Source organism: Panicum virgatum, chromosome 3N (assembly GCF_016808335.1).
Source record: "Panicum virgatum strain AP13 chromosome 3N, P.virgatum_v5, whole genome shotgun sequence".
In the NCBI taxonomy this organism is placed as follows: domain Eukaryota; kingdom Viridiplantae; phylum Streptophyta; class Magnoliopsida; order Poales; family Poaceae; genus Panicum; species Panicum virgatum.
Genome location: NC_053147.1, coordinates 11,731,114 through 11,747,884, shown reverse-complemented (window position 1 = coordinate 11,747,884; position 16,771 = coordinate 11,731,114). Strand labels below are relative to the sequence as shown.

General features: G+C 39.2%; 1 protein-coding gene across 3 annotated transcripts; it reads right to left on the bottom strand.

The window, feature by feature from the left end:
• Positions 1–961: 961 nt before the first annotated feature.
• On the bottom strand, positions 962–14,304 carry LOC120664287 (structural maintenance of chromosomes protein 3-like). 3 transcript variants are annotated; one of them, XM_039943438.1, is made up of 29 exons: positions 13,964–14,304; positions 11,603–11,654; positions 11,446–11,521; positions 11,000–11,038; positions 10,844–10,911; positions 10,688–10,759; positions 10,320–10,399; positions 10,147–10,225; positions 9,955–10,072; positions 9,708–9,883; positions 8,642–8,887; positions 8,443–8,564; positions 8,225–8,369; positions 7,847–8,019; positions 7,642–7,741; positions 7,434–7,570; positions 7,125–7,326; positions 5,277–5,364; positions 5,037–5,186; positions 4,512–4,663; positions 4,220–4,411; positions 3,956–4,139; positions 3,810–3,880; positions 3,578–3,729; positions 2,961–3,129; positions 2,704–2,850; positions 2,377–2,472; positions 1,715–1,889; positions 997–1,524 (listed from the first exon to the last, which is right to left on the bottom strand). In XM_039943438.1, exons 2-29 carry the CDS (start codon positions 11,615–11,617, stop codon positions 1,334–1,336), a joined length of 3,615 nt encoding a protein of 1,204 aa, XP_039799372.1. In that variant the 5' UTR covers positions 11,618–11,654; positions 13,964–14,304; the 3' UTR covers positions 997–1,333. The 3 variants fall into 3 exon arrangements, with proteins under 3 accessions (XP_039799375.1, XP_039799372.1, XP_039799373.1); XM_039943439.1 differs by lacking the exon at positions 13,964–14,304 and adding an exon at positions 11,796–11,814; XM_039943441.1 differs by lacking the exon at positions 13,964–14,304 and having other exon boundaries at positions 962–1,524; positions 11,603–11,617.
• Between the last annotated feature and the right edge of the window lie 2,467 nt (positions 14,305–16,771).

Below are 16,771 nucleotides of genomic sequence, written 5' to 3'. Positions count from 1 at the left end.
GCAGCTCTCATAAGTTTTTTTTTTTTTGTTGACAAAATTGGCTGGGGAGGCAGAAACGGGAGCAAGACATGCGTGAGGCGCCCACGGAACACGCATGGGCAGATCGAGGGAGGAGCGGCAACGTCTCCGCGCCAAACGCGGCAGGGAGCGCACCCAACCAAACCAAGGGGGATTCAGTTAGCTCAGCTCAGTTTGCTGGTTCAGAATAGGCGCATGACGCATGCAGATCTGGATCTTCCGATGATCCGGTCCAATCCTACGGGGATGTGGGACCCGCGCACGCGATCCTCGTGTCAATAGTATGGTCTACACTCACAGTGTAGTACAAGTGTACATCACTACATCAGGCTAACAGAGCATGGGTTCTTTAGTTCTTCCAAAAAAAAAACAGAGCATGGGTTGCTTCGGAAGCTGCTTCTGTGTAGGAGCACCTTCGTGCCGGGATGATTCGGACAAGACGGCCCATGTGCGTGGATTGAGTGGTAAGTAACGACTAACAGTCCAGCTTCCGTTAAAAAAAAAAGAAGGCGAGCCATATAGATGGCAAAGTGGAGAAAGTCAAAAACAAATTGTAACAAACATTGTCCGCTTTCAGCTAATTCCAGCTTCTTCTCTCATAGAACACTATTGAAACAACCGAAATCAGCCAACTTGCTACGCTAGCAACAACCAAACAGGCAATAGCAAGCGATACCTTTTGTCCAAAAAAATAGAAGCGAGGTCTGGTCGGTTCCATGCACATGCCAGATACATTGGTCTTTTATTTTACAGCAATCTGCATACAGTCCCTTGGGATTTAGGAGCTGTACCGAACGACACTTCTCGCCGACGCTGATCCTGTCACGCAATTCTTCTTTTTCTTTTGCTAAATGTGCGCCACCTCCAGCAAACGGTTGCTGCACACGAGATGGAGACGAAATAGCAATCGATCACAACAAAACTCTTGTTCGGAAATGCAACATGCAAGAGCAATCAATCAGGTTTATTGCTGCAAAATAAAATGTACAACGTTTAACAATTTGTACCAAATGTCAGCAGCAAACCAAATGGTACCCATATTCACAATAACACATCACAAATTGCACATCTAAGAGAGTTGAACAAGTTATCCAATAGCTAACTATATACACACAACTACATCAACCATGGGCCAGAATATCCATGACAACAGAAAGGTGGCGAAAGCTGCTCTATCCTTTCTACGAAAGCATGCTGCATTAAAGAAAAAGAAGAGTAGCTGAACATTGTAAGTACCAACAAAACTACAAGTACATGAGGGTTCTAAGATTCAGTATGAAAAAATAGGTGTCTACGATCGATGCATGTGTCATCCTTAGCTGGCATTGTGCGTCTGATCATGCTCAATGAAGTCCAGCGCCTGCTCCTTGGTCACCACATTGATGTAGCTCACCCTGTTCTTGTGTGTCACACCATATATCTTATCAGCGACTTTGGCAATTTCTGGACGGAATGTGGTCGCGATGAACTGGGTTTCAGCCATGTCTGCTAGACGGCGGATCATATCTGGAATAAAAACTTAAGGAAAGCTGCAGCAAAGTTTCATTTGCTCCAAGGAACTAAAAAATGCATTAATCAAGCCAGTGGCTAGACATTAAGCATGAGTCCAAAAAATATCTGGAAACTGCCACAATCAGAAATCATTATTCTTTTATGATGAGAAAAATATTAAGACGAAAGAAATAAAAAAGGATACTTCCAACAGCTGTTCGGTACTGTGGATCCAGAGCAGCATCAATCTCATCGAACAGATAAAATGGTGCTGGATCACATCGTTGTATAGCAAAAATCAGTGTTAACGCCACCACTGTCTTCTGCCCCCCAGACAATTGTTTCATAGACTGAGTTTCTCCCTTGCCAGTAAAGGAAACCTGAATCACGAGCACCCTTAAATATAAGTATTGAGTTGCATGCACCGACCAGTTCAACCCAAAAGCTTAAGCTGATGAGGAGAGGTGGGCAATTCACTTATATTCCAACACTCCCCCTCACGTGGAGGCTCCCTTAGGCCTCAAACGTGGAATAGGAGCGAGCAACAATTATTTTATTTAATTGCGCTAATCAGGATTCGAACTCGAGACCTCTGGCTTTAATACCATATTGCGTTGCATGCACCGACCAGTTCAACCCAAAAGCTTAAGCTAAAAAGCTTAAGCTGATGGGGAGAGGTGGGTAATTCACTTATATTCCAACAATAAGTATAAGGAAAAAAGTAAACTGGTCAGGCACCAGAATTATCCAAAAGGAATGCAACAACTTAGAATGCTAATTGTTCACCATCTGGAATTATGTGATGGTTACTAAAATGAATAGTGGATGCATGCCCATACATATACACCCTATGCAAATAAGACTTGCCTTGACTTTCACACCAATATACTTCTCTATTCTTCCTTCAGGATCTGGGTCACGAGGTCCATCTTCGTCATTATCATCATCACCTGCATCCCCATCCTAACAGAAAGGAGCGCATAAACATTAGAAAGTCAGCAAAACTCACCTCTGAAACAGCATGTGTGCAAGTGCAGGTGAAAATTTCAGAGAACCCCAGGCAATTCATTCATAGTTGTAAACATCATTACAAAGTATGGGCGATTGCCATTGCATCAAGGAACCACCGGAATAAAACAGAAATCAGAACAATTCCAGACGAAAGAGGAAGGAGCAGGCCGGGGCGAGAGGAACCTTTTTCTTCATCATAACAAGGTATCCATGACCACCTTGAACTAGCTCAGAGAACACTTCACGGAAGTGCCTTGCAACCCCTTTAAATGTGCGCTCAATCGATTCATCCTTCCTTTGGTCTAAAACCGATATGAGTTCCATAATTTTCTGTAACACAGACCAGAAGTTATTCAGATTCTAGCGTTTAGGACATTCAGAACTCAGACAGAAACATGGAGCTAGCTAAATTTAAAACATTTATGCTAATGTGGCCTTACCTGATCACCAGCATCAAGTTCAGCCCGCCTTCTCTGCAGTTGTTCGCGCTGTTCTGTGAAGTTCACATACTGATCAAGAGCCTTTTGGTTGACGTGACTAAACTGCTTCAGCTGCTCATTGCAGTCATAGAGCATCTTCTGCAGCTGTTTCTTGTTTTTCCTTTTATACCTAGATTTTGGCCAAAGACAAAATAAGATGGAACAGCACTCTGCAACCACCTGTATTTATATGCTGAAAAGCCCTAAAGAGTAATGAAGTAATTGACAGAATACAAAATCTAGCTCATGGAGAGTTGTCTATTCCCTCTGCCCAATTGTATAGACCGTGCTTTTTTTTTGGAAAAGTCAAAGTTTGTATAGTTTGACTGAAACTCAGTCAGCTTTAAGTATGCTTAGTGTATGAAAGTTATACGATTATACTCGTATCCCAAAAGTGTTTTCACACTAATTAGATTATGTAGCTATAAATGATATATTATGTAACAAAACAATGGTCAAAGTCTAGTTTAGATGACCGTGCCAAAACAAAATATAACCTATACTTGGACCAAGGGAGTAAAGAGACACATCTAATGCCATAAACAAGTAAAGATAATGCAAGGACTGGAATGCAGTACGCTTCAAAAGCATCAGCAGGCAATGAACCCAGATCTCGGATCTTCTTCATGCACTCTTCTTGCTTGGCTAGATAAGTGCTCCTGCTGTTCATTAACTGGTCCAAATCTTTAGCACCATCTTGTACAGTCTGCTCCAGAATAGCTTCACGAGTCTGAATTTAAATATAAACCAGGATATAGCAAGTCAATAAGTGTGAGATCAGATGATGAAAACTATAGCAATCATAATTACCTTCAGATCATCCCTTTTTCTTTTCAGATTATCCATCTTTCTGGTGAAGTTATTTATGGCATCGACATTAGCTGTCCAAAGGATTGTTTAAGACATTAAAGACATAATATGGGGGAGAGAAAGAGAAGTCAATTAGTGATATGTACCCTTTAATAACGAAGTTAACTCATCAAGATTTCTCTTAGAACTTTTCAATTCTTGCTCTTTCGACTCAGCTTCCAGAGGCAAGGTTCTAGAATCCGCAGATGAAATTATTGCTTCTAGCTCTTTCTGACGCCTGATAAGATTCGTTGATAAATTGGTCTCCAATTCTTCCTTTCTTGTTTCAATCTACATAATATTAACTGGATTAGAGCAGATAAAGGTCTCTTGGAAAAAATAATATAACTGCTACTGGATGCTTCAACAACCTCAATCCGACTGTTTTTACATAATAGAAATCTCTCCTTTAATTCTGTAATTTCAGGATTCAATCGTGATAGGAGATCTCTTTCTTCTGGAGTTAGCTGATCAATAAGCTCTGTGCCCATTTCGTCATTCTTCATTGCAATGCTAGACTGGATTTGCTCAATTTGGTTGCGGATGTTGTCAAGTGATTTTTCCTGCAAGTTAGAAAACGTTAAACTACAGTACACATAAGATTACAGCATGAGTAACAAGAATCCACCATGAACAATTCAAGAAGAAAACAAAACAAAATACCTTCTTGACTAGGGCTTTCTCAAGTGATCCTCTTTGCTTCATTGCACTGGCGATGTCAGCCTTAAATTGTTCCAACTCCGACTTGGCATGATCGCGTTCAGCATCCATTTGCTGCTGTTTGGTAACTAACATTGTAATTTTCGTATCTATATGTATGGCAAGTTAAGTAAAACCTGGGATATTTAATGTTTTTCTGGCAGATAAAGATTTAACTGTAAGAAAATTAACCATGAAATATTGCTCTTGCAGATAAAAAGTAAGCATAAGACAACTTATAGTGTTGTTTAATGTTTCCAAATTATTTAGAAATTTTGTTTCTTATCTTTTTTGCTTGTATTTGTGAACTGTTTCAATCGCTTTATGATTTCAATGAATCTATAAGGTAGAGAAGCCCTCTACAGCTCTACCTTTTGCTTCAAAAAAGATATCAATACTTATCTAGGAGATAATAACAGGACATAACAGTCTTCAACCAGACTCATGTAAACAGAACGAGTGGAGTACAATTAAACAAAAGTAGGATATCTTTAAGCTTGATTCCCACATTATCCAGATGAGCCGTCTTTTTATCGATTGCCGTCTTATTATCCCTTATTATTTTCACAAACTTCAGTTTTGAGCGTCTAGAGTCGTAAAAACCTCCTGTCATGCCACCTTTTCTTGCCACTTGATCACCTGACACAATAACCAGTTAACTACATAGTTAATTAACAATTTTAGAATTGAAGTCATAATGGCAACTCAAATGTAAAAGTTCATGACTACCATCGAGTGTAATGCAATCTAGACCATTGCTACGTGCAACTTTAGTCGCAGTCTCCAGGTCTCGACATATTACTGTCCTGCCAAAAACCTAACAGAAATATCAAGTTAGATATTGAAAATAACAAAGAAAATTTTAATGTAGAAAGATAATTGATTTGAGAAGCTAGCTTAGGTGATTGGACAAGGAAAGCTAAATATGTCGAAGAGGGAAAGCCCCATATAAGCAAACAATGCACAAGTGTGCTAAAAATAAACATATGTTTGAAGAGAAAATTCCTTATATGGCATCAGATAAAAATCTGGTTCCCTATATAACACTAGAAAATTTTGCGCCCCTTATTTGACATCGGGATTTATTTTTCATTCCTTTCTCGATACTTATGTTCCTCATTTGATATCGGGATATATTTTTGGTTCCTTTCTTGACACTTCCGTTAGGGCTGGTATATCCCACCTAAAAGAAATGTTTACCACTCATCTTATCTAGTGATATATGGTGAGTTTCATGCAGCTTCATCTAGTGTAGGGCATCGATCAAAATATAATCATTTAGGGCATCGATGCGGAGTACAAGGTTGAACCTTCTTGTTATGCGCAGGAAAGCTATGTATCTTTGTATTAATGAATAAGGATAGAACCCCTGAGTGTACAGTCCCACACCCTAAGTCTACAAGGTCGAACTTTGACTTGCAATTTCTATAAAATCATGATATCTGAAATAAAAGAAATTATATTTTACCAAAGTACTGCATGAATCTATTAGGATAAATATAACACTATTAATCCGTCTTGTTGAAGTATAAGTGAATTGCCCACATTTCCCTATCAGCTTAAGCTTTTGGGTTGACTTGGTTGGTGCAAGCAACTCAATATGGTAACAAAGCCAGAGGTCTCAAGTTTCGAATCCTGGTGGGCGCGATTAAATAAAATAATTGCAGCCAATTCTTAATGTCCACGTTTGAGGCCTGAGGCTTTTGGGTTGAATTAGTTGGTGCATGCAACTCAATACGTCTAGTTCTTTATATACTGACAGACAAAGTTGAAAGAGTTTGGTTGGAGGAAGTATGCATTGCGTTCTGAAACCTCCAATATTGCACTCAGAGAGCACATAAATTAGGAAGGAACCTATTTCTCTAAGAAAGGTTCACCTTGAAGAACATTCAGTATGTACATGAACTTATAAATAGTCTGAATGTCTAATACATCATACAAGAATGGTTCTCAATGGCGGTTGTAGATCAAGCAGAGGCACATGGAGAACAAAGGGCTGAGGGTTGGCTTGAATGAGAGCCACAAGTAAGCAGCAAGACAGCAGTGATTGGCATAGGAAAGGCACGTGTGGCCAAGATGCTATGCAGCAGCGATTGTCACCAGTGTGCTTGACCAATCAGCTGACATGCTAGATGCAGCAGACACAGTGCTAATGGCGGTGAACCAGACTGGACATACCGGGCATGCCAGCTGGAAGTCAGCCATCTAGTGTCCAACCTTCAGATCAGGTTTACTTGGCGCCCATCTAGGTATGGGACAGACCAGTACTCAACAGCAGCAAGAGAACCTGAGTGTATATTACCGGAGACTCGATAGACAGAACTGCATTTTCTCATCAATGCGGAACCCGGTACTCCATGAAATGTAATACTAATTCATAGCATGGCTATAGCCTGACCTTAGTTAATATCAATTGAATGATTAGAATAAATAATTCAATTTGGTTGTGTTTAATCGGATGATAGCAAGAAGGCAGCTATTTCAACAAATGGATGAGGGAAGCTGCTCTCGATCAAATTAACCAAATGAAACATGTAGGCATCAATTTGGAGGGGATAATATGCTCCCTTGTAATACCTGTTCAAAAGCACGACGATGATCGGCACGATATTTCAATTTTTTTAACAACGGCACAAAATCAGGACTTTGTGGACAACTGAGGTCTGGGACTTTCACCCTGTTCAATGGTATAAATGTCACCCTTCCACCTTTTTCTCGAGTCAATATTTGAATGATCCTTGTTGATATGTCATCATTATCAACAACCACATGGAACAAGCTATTCATTTAAGAACATAATGGATTAGTGAACTAAGGAAACAATTGATAGAAGGATAAATAAACAAGATCATCATAACTATCTAAACTGGCAGTATGATCATATACCTATTTGCAGCAGTGACCTCAACAGCTGTAAAGAACTTCTCTTCGCAGTCAACCAGTTCTAACACAGGACCAAAAACTCCAGAAATACCATGGTCCTTAACGATTCTGTTAACAGAATTCAGGCCTCTCCTGATATCCTGAGGAAGGAAAAATATCAATAAAATTCAGTAATATGAACAAAAGAACATGTAAGTAGCATTTTCCATACCCCAGGTGTTGCATGGTCCAAGCTCTTTTGTGCCTTTATGAGATCTTCTCGTAGCCTCTCGATTTCAGCTGACACATCAGATTCCTCCTTCCAGAATGACCTGAAATTTTGTTCTTCTATTTAAGTACACAAACTTTAATACAACACATCTTCCATTCAATGACAAGCTTATGAACATTAAACTGTCAGTAAAAAATTTACATACTTCCTTTCTTCTTGAAGCACATCTCTCTGCTTCCTCAAATCATTGTAGTCATTATGTCTTTTTGCAAGTGCGGCCTCTAACTTACTTGATTCGCTTTTCCGAGACTCAATGTAGTTAGTCAAATTACTAATTTCATCTTTAAGCTTCTGAATTTCCTCTTGAAGTAAACCTTCCTGCCATATTTGCAAGAATGTAATAGATACAAACCATAGATCAGCAAAGAAAGTATGAAAGAAAAAGGTTTCTTGGATCATGGCATGGATCCAAGATACAGCCTTCAGCTGTTGGCAGAACGTAAGATGAACTGGATCAAACTAAATACATGTAGTAAATGCAGGATTATTCCATGTAGACGCAAACCAGTCAATGGATTACTACCTGCTTTTTATTCGATAGAAGTACAGGCTCAAGATCTTCAATTTCCTTTTGAAGCCAACTATCCCTGGCAGCTTTGTTTGCAAATTGGGTTGCCCTTCCCTGCTTTTGGTACAATATACTTAGCCGCTTCTCACGATCCATAATGCTGTCCCCACAAAATGGAAGTGTGAAATGAATTTTCATAAGAAACTATATAATTATCCAAAAACGCATTTTACCTCTTTGATATCTCCTCCTCTTCCTTTAATTTGGTCTGATGCACCTTACTAATTTCAGCCAATTCAGACTTTGACTTTTCACTCTCCCTCATCACACTCTGCAAATCCCTCACGGCTTCATCCTAACAACAGGTTATTTTTAGCACAGCAGCAAAATATAACTGATAAAAAATCATTAACAAACTCAAACATGGCATACCTTTGCTCGCTTCTCATTCACAATCCTGTCCTTTATATCTCTCAAATCAAGTTCAATCTGAGCAACTACCTTCAGTGCTTCAGTACGCCTCTTCTCAACACCTTCCTTTTGTGCCTTGGTATCATTTAACCCTTTAGTTGAGACTTTTATTTCTTTATCAAAACTCTTGATCATCTCACGTACATCCACCACTTCATTATCCGCAAGGGACATACTTTCAGAAAATTTTCTTCGGTTATCATCCATCTAAAGTAATAAGGAATACAAATTAAAAAAGAAGTAGAAGAGTCATTACAGAATAGATCAGGATGATGGCATCTGAAGGTTAGATTTACAAAATTGTAGTACTATTGATTATACTCCTTTGTACAGTAGACCAATGGAATTATCGCACAAGGTGATACTGTCCCACCAAGGATAGCTAAGAACTAAAAACAGTCTGCAGGCAAGGGAAAATATGGTGATGCATTTTAAATGCTTATGAGCATCAGCAGATGCAATTAAAGATAGCATTCATCAACAATTGTTTGTCTGACAGAAATACAAATCTTTATATTAGTAAAAAACACCAGAGTACAACCAACCCAACTGATCAGACGAAAAGGTCGATCTTTTAGATTGTGAACGCAGCACAATCAATTGCTACATTTTTATTAGAAATGTCAAGAAATACAAATCCATCCCAATTCACAGGAAATGCACTCACAAGAGCAGCCAGAGTGATATTAAAAATAAGTATGAGAAGATGAATTGCAGGCCCTTGACTACAACAGGAGCAAATAAAACAAAAGAAGCATTCGCTGCAAAGATGATGAAACAAGCATTTCAAAAGTAGTGCTCCTATGCCCTCCAGAAAAGTAAGGTTTTCCCATCAGAGCATGAGGCAGCCAGAGTCTCAGAGAGATCATCAGGCAATTGGCCTATGTAGTAGATGTCAATGGTTTGATCATCAAATTCAATCCCAATGCCTTCCTTCATTTTCTATTCAAATTATTTCAACTTGTTGGAGCAGAATAAAAATAGCATCCAAAAATGTGTAGAAGTTAACTGAAATTGCAGGTCTTACCGAAGCTAATTCATTCCTTGCATCATTTAGCTCATGGTCCAATATAGTATACTCAAGTGATCTTCTCTGTTTGTCAAGCTGCTGGTACTTCTTCAGTTCTTCTTTCTCTTCATCAAGTTCTCTTAGTCTTTCTTCCAAGTACCGAACAACTTGATCAATCTGCTTCCTTTTGTTAGCTGCACATAAAGGAGGAACTGTCATCTCGACATGCCAAGTTATATAAAGAATTGTGGTAATTCAAACTTACCTGTATCTTGCATTATTTTCAAGCTCTCACGCCGTCTATCCTCATAAACACGTGTACCACCGATCTCTTTAAGAAGATCCAATCGTTCGGAATCTTTCATTAGGGTAAGGGATGCTATCTACAGATGATAAATTTGTTGACATACAAAATATCTGAACAGATGAAACGAATGACCAGGTCAGTACTGGTTACCTTTCCTTGCTGGACAACATAGTATGGATTAGAACGAGAGAAACCAGCACTCTCTAGAAGATTCATGACTTCAGTTTTACTGGACATGATAACAATAAAAAGTTGGCCTGAGCAAACAACAGGATAAAACATTGCTGGACTGGTTTAGGGCATACAACAAACAGATAACATGCCTGACATGCTTCCCGTCCAAGTAGTATTCATCCTTCTTTGAAGCAACGGTCCTGCGCAAGCGTACCTCTTCTTTATCAACCTGCAGCAAAGAAGTATTTTCATTCACAGCCGGAAGGAACAGGGAATATGTTGGACGTTATTGCGTCAATGGGGAAAAGGCAATCATCACACAATTGTTGCTAGAGCATGTTAATAAGTGACTGGAGCAATGGCTGTCAACTTCCTTACATGCATATGCAGAGCTTATAATTATATAAGTGCCGCATAAAAGATCTAGGAGCTGAAATTTTTCATCAAAATATGCAGTTTGAGATTCAAGAAGATAATTTGGAATTTAAATTAAATTGTAATAGATTAGAGGACTTACTGGAATACGGCTGTCTGTATTGTCAAAAACGATCTCAACAAAAGCAGATACAACCGAGTGTCCAGCACCTTCCTGGAAATGGTTATTAGTAAAGTACCAAACAACAGTTACCTATTCCAGCTAACTAGATTGCTTTTAAACAAAGAGGAGGCATACATGGAGAAGAGCACCCCTATCTTCGCTCCGCAGATTCTGAAACATGTCACTCAGGACAAATCGTATAGCTGGAGCAATAAGCATGGACGAATTAGGATAATAGTCTCATATAGGAGCAGCATGAATTATCTAACAGCATCACATCTTTAAGATTACCATGAAAGAAATTTGATTTGCCAGATCCATTTGCTCCAACTGGGACAAACAACCAAATAAATGTCAGTTCATTAGGAACCAAAAACTATGCATTAAAGTTCCGGTTGCACTCTTTTAGTACATGCAATGAATTCAATCAAAGGATTGGAAGGTTACTACCATGCAACAGAACAACATGCACACAGAAGAGTTACAAGGATTTGAACATATGTTTCATAGCAAGGTCATGGTTTGCTGATAGAGTGTTATATATATTTGAATCTTTAGGAGATAAGAATATTTGAATCTTGAAGAAGTGCCCAATGTTGATCAGTGGTTCATCACTCGAGCTTTGCAATTAACCTACTATATCAGGATTTATCTAGTGCAGGCTGAATATAGCTGGAGATTGCTTTTGATTTATCAGATGACATTGATTTGTGAGGAAATGGCAGAAGGGGTTTTACCCACTACGTTAACTTTGGGGCTGAAGGGCTCTGTTGAGATCTCCTCCCGGTAGCTCTTAAACCCTTCGATTATGACCTGTACAGATAGACGGCTACTAAGTCAACACGTTTTTCATGAGAGCTGCCACTAAATTGTACCCAAGGCAGCACGGATTACCTTCTTTATATACATCTTTGAGGACAGGACAGATCACGCCACCTTCAAAACCCTGCAAAAGAGCATGGCAACTCAGTAACAAGTAGAACATCCACACAAACAAGCACTGTGGCTGTATGGCAAGAGTTAAAGCTGGGAGCGCAGGGATTCAGTTGAAGCCTCAAAACTTTTTTGAAACAAACTGAACTTGCACCTTGGTTATCAAGTCCAATGGTGTGAGCTGATACAGGTCTCAAGGCTAGCAAAAGGGGGGAAGAGGGCGAGTGGAGACAGGGAATTTCTTCAGCACCAGTAACACTGGCTCGCTTGGAAACCTTTAACGCCCTCTTTAAAAGGAAGAAAAATGGAATTTTGCTATTATGAAAACTGAGCTTCGCCTCCTGCAAATGAGATTCGTCACAATGCCATTATCAAACAGGAGATACACACTATAATTACTTCTCTAATTCATTTAGACTCTATTTGGATCCCTGGAATTGAAACTTGTTCAATGAATTAGATTCTAGAAATTATATTGACCAAGAAATGAATTACGAAGAATCCGATTCAACTCAACTTTTTATTTGGATATCTGTAGAATCCTTTTCCATGAAATAAAATTCCATATCCTGTTTGGGTGACTAAACGTGTAATTATACTGAATAAACATATGGTAAAATAACTCTATCCCTATATCATACACCAATAACAGAATGTCTCTCCAAAGAAAAGGTCATAAGCTTCTCTCTCATCTCCTCTCTCTCCAATGCCTATGCATATGCTTCACTTCCAGTATCACACGCGCACGCACACACACAAAAAATCCACACAAAACTTGTCGCTGTAAGTTCAACGCTTATTGCATCAATCCTAATGCATCACATTTCTGCCAGACTGTCATCAGTAGGTAGGGGCCACAGATTCCAAGGTGCACCGCTCATACTAGGAGTTGGAGTTTATCAATTAATATTAAAAAACATCAATATTCAAATGGCAATTAATGCCACATCTCCTTCAGAATACATGCCATTTGATAATTTCAAACCAACCCAAACAAGTGGTAGAGAGAGCTACATATTGAACAGCAGGCCGCAGCTCGCATATGCACAGATCCATAGTAACTAATAAACCATGCACACCTTGAGATGAGATGCATCCATGTTCTAATCATGGAGGAACTTTATCTATATTCAGAAAAGGATTCTCAACTAACCATGAAGCAGATTCTTCTACCTAAACATGAAAGCCAAGAAGGCTCAGCTAGCCCAGGAGCTTGCAAACAAAGAACACACATGTACACAGTGATTTTGGTGCTGCAAATGCTTGCTGCATTTTCTGATTTCTTTCATATTAGAACACAGCCGTACACTTCAAGATGGCCTGGGTCAATCAGCTAATAACTACAGCCATTACTACTTTGATTCGGCTATTATTCTCACTAACTAGCAGCTGGAAATCTGCTACTAAAGACTCTACACCTAGACACTATGAACCTGGACAGATTCACGCACGCACAGGATTATTGCCAACAAAATACAGTTTGCACAATCCTAAATGGTGCTCAGTTAACTAGCATGAGCAACAATCATCTACTTATCCCTCTACAGTAATAGTGGACCAAAACAACTTAGCTAATCGGCTGTGCCTAAACTGACGCAAATGACATCCAGAATAGCAATTCCAAATCAGGATCCTAAATGCAAGGACTTGTACCGTGCCAAGAACAAGATATCCCATCATATTCAAATCATCAAGTGAGCTAGAATAGTCTTTCCTACATCTTATCCAAAATTCCACATTCAATTGTTAGCATCGAAAGCAACTCAAGTTTAGGAAAACTTGCTGCGAGAACAGAGATCTGGAGGAATGTAGGGCGGACCAGTGGCGGACCCAAGATTTGAATCTAGGGTAGTCCTGTCCAGTTCTACAACTTGCAGTTCAGCATAATCGGATATAAAATACGGTATACAGGTACAAAATTCACTAAGAAATTAGGTATGCGAATATAAATTAACCAAAAGTATGGTACGGATGTATTTAGCTCGCATAAGTTACAATATAAACAGTAAGGTTATAAAAATAGAAAATTACAATACTGGGCTAAGTTTTTTGTTTTACGCTTCCTCAGGCCATGAAAGTGTTAAGTATGTCATCTTCACTTATATTGGAAAAAAGTACTTGCGCAATGAAGCTGACTAAAAAAAATCATTCAATAACTTTGATGGACTAAATAGCACCAGATTAAATGGCTCTGATTTGTAATGTACATATATATTCACTTGACGAAGAACTAATTCACAAACAAAATGGTTCATCCACTCATCATCCAGGAATTGGACAACTGAACCGGTACCGTATTAACTAAGCCAAATTTGAGCTCACCACCGCTTGATACGAGGAGGCCGTACGGAGGGTCGCCGGAGGTGAGGAATCCGAGGCGCAGCGGCCGAAGATGGCGAATCGACGAGCGGGCGCGACGAATCCCAGTGGAAACCCTAGCCTAGGGTTTTGCTTGCTGCTTGCGGCGGCCGGGCAGCGCTAGGTGAAGTGGTGCGCACTGCGCAGTCGCTGGCGGCACGGGAGTGTGAGGGAGTGAGGCGGCGGCGCGTGGCGTCGGCAGGCGCGGAGCACGTCGCGTCGGCGACAGAGCACAGCAAGGCCAGCGGCGGGAACCGCGGAAGCGCACGCGCGGGGGAGTCGGGAAGTCGTCGGGAGAAAACAGAGAGAGTCAAGGGGAGGAAGGGAAAAACAAAGATGGGCCTTTTCTTGTTTTTTTTTTTGGCCCAAATCCAGGGTAGTCATGCGCCTACCCTCAGGATTGCGCTTGGGTGGTTCTGCTTTTTGAGAGACAATAGTCCTACGTGGACCTGATGAATGAAATCATCATCGCTGGAGCATGCCCATACAAGAGTCGAATTCTATCGATTAAAATACATAATATTAATTAAAGTTCCAACCGCGCAGGTGAGAGAAACCAAGCCTTTAAATGATATTTTACCTTTCAACTATTCTATTGGAGCTATGAGGAATACCAAATTAATGAAGTACATCACCTGAAAAATAAAAGGGCCATTTGCAAAATTGCCCTTGTTTTAAGGTACAATTACACGTTTACCCTTGATTTTTTAACTTTGCATGTTTACCTCTGTTTTTAGTCTTTCAGTCGGCCCTTGTTTTATTGTACAACTGCCCTTATAACGTGTAAAATAGGGGCAGTCTTGCAACCAGAAAACTAAAAACAGGGGCAAATATGCAAAATTAAAAAATCAGGGGCAAACATGTAGTTGGACTTCAAAACAAGGGCAATCTTGCAATTTTTTCAAAATAAAATTATTTGCCAGGTTCCTACGTGGCAGAGCAAATTCAGTGATTAAATCCAATTTTTCACCATATATGCACTCTCATAGCTTAACTCTATGCACCTATTCTTCAATTTACTCTAGCTTCATCACTGATACGTAGCATGTATGAGTCGACTCTTCGAACACAACCACTGTTGATACCCTTAGGATGCAAGTTATCTATATTTTGAATCATTAAGTCGATGTAAACTATTAATAAAACAAATTAGAATGATATTGGTAAAGTTTGTTAGGCCACGGATCACGCGACCACATGGCGGCCTGACCATGATCTGGTGTACATGCGGTCCATACTTCCATGCGTCCTCCCTCCCTCACGTCTCTCCCCTCCTCTTGCATGTCTTTCTTTTTTAGTCAAATTTATCCATAAAAATATTTTATCTTTCTGGTGCAATCTCTATTTTAAATATCAACTATACCGCTATGTTATATGTAATGAGACGAACAAAATTAGATCTCACTTGCATATATTTGAAGATTTTTTTTACATAGGTAACAACTCATATGCAATATTGTTAAGAAAGTTGCAACGATATACATGTATAAGCTGCTACCCGAAAATATATTCTATTTTGGTGGCAACTTTTGTTTTACATACTATGCACGTAAGTTGATACTTACATACTGACAACTTATATATATTGTAGCGACTACTTCAATAATGTTAAATCCAATTTATACATAAGTTGCTACTAGTGTATAAGTAATGTACAAATTATCATAAAAATAAAAAATTTCATACATGTAAAATAAAAGTTGCTGCAAAACCTAAAATCTATTATACACATGAGTTGCAACACATACAAGGTCTAAGTTACCGCTAACAAAATCAATTATACACTCCTACAAATAAGTTGGTACAAAGTAAAAGTTTCTATATACATAAGTTGTCGCCACAATAAGCCGATATATACATATTTTTCTACAGAAATGAGCAAGTCGTCACATAAGTTGTTGCTAGTGCAAAACATCGTCAAAACATATGCAAGTGGGGTCTAGTTTTTTTCTCGTTGCGTAGAACATGACAGTATAATCGGTCATGAAATGGAATTAATATGTAGCAGATAAAATATTTTTTATAAACAAACTTAATCCTAAAAAAGAGCAGCATGGGAAAGAGAGAAACATCACTAACTTTGGAAAGCGATTTAACTGTTGTCTTTTTGTGAATAAAAGAATAGAAGAGGGCGGAAGAGGGTGAGAGGGGTCATGCTATTGCTTTATTGGCATTCCAAGTAAATAATTTGGGAGGAGAAATGAACTAAAGTGGCATGTTAACATAATAGGGGCGTTTGGTTTCCCTAGGGTTTATTTTAAGTCCGTCACATCGGATGTTTGGATACTAATTAGGAGTATTAAACATAGAACAGTGACAAAACAAAGGCCTTGTTTGGTTAGGCGGGCTAGGATTCTAGCGCGCCTCTTCTAGTCTCCGCATGAAAGTCCAAATGAATTCTATTTACAAAACCTTTTCTGAGATGGGTGTAACTTTTCGCGACGAATCTAATGACGGTAATTAGTCGATGATTCGCTACAGTGATGCTCAGTAACCATCCTCTAATCGCGCGGTCAAAGGCATCATTAGATTCTTCAGGATCACTAGCGCAGGGGTTCTGAAGTTGGTTTTGTAAACTGACTTTATTTGACACCGTAATTAGCGGTCAAACTGTCACTATTGACTAGCACGCTGCAAACCAAACGGGGGCAAATTCTATAACCCCTAGATTTATTCGTGAGGCGAATCAGGAGTTAAATTTAGACTATATCACATCAAAGAGAATCTTGATATTTAAAAGTATTAACTAAAGTCTAATTACAAACAAATGCA

What these genes read in the sequence shown, in the direction of transcription:
- LOC120664287 (XM_039943438.1), bottom strand. An exon ending in TTGGACGGGAAGCATGTCAG is followed by an intron (nt 10,226 to 10,319) that starts GCATGTTATCTG and finishes TATCATGTCCAG; the next exon opens with TAAAACTGAAGTCATGAATC. An exon ending in AGAAAGCCCTAGTCAAGAAG is followed by an intron (nt 4,412 to 4,511) that starts GTATTTTGTTTT and finishes TCTAACTTGCAG; the next exon opens with GAAAAATCACTTGACAACAT.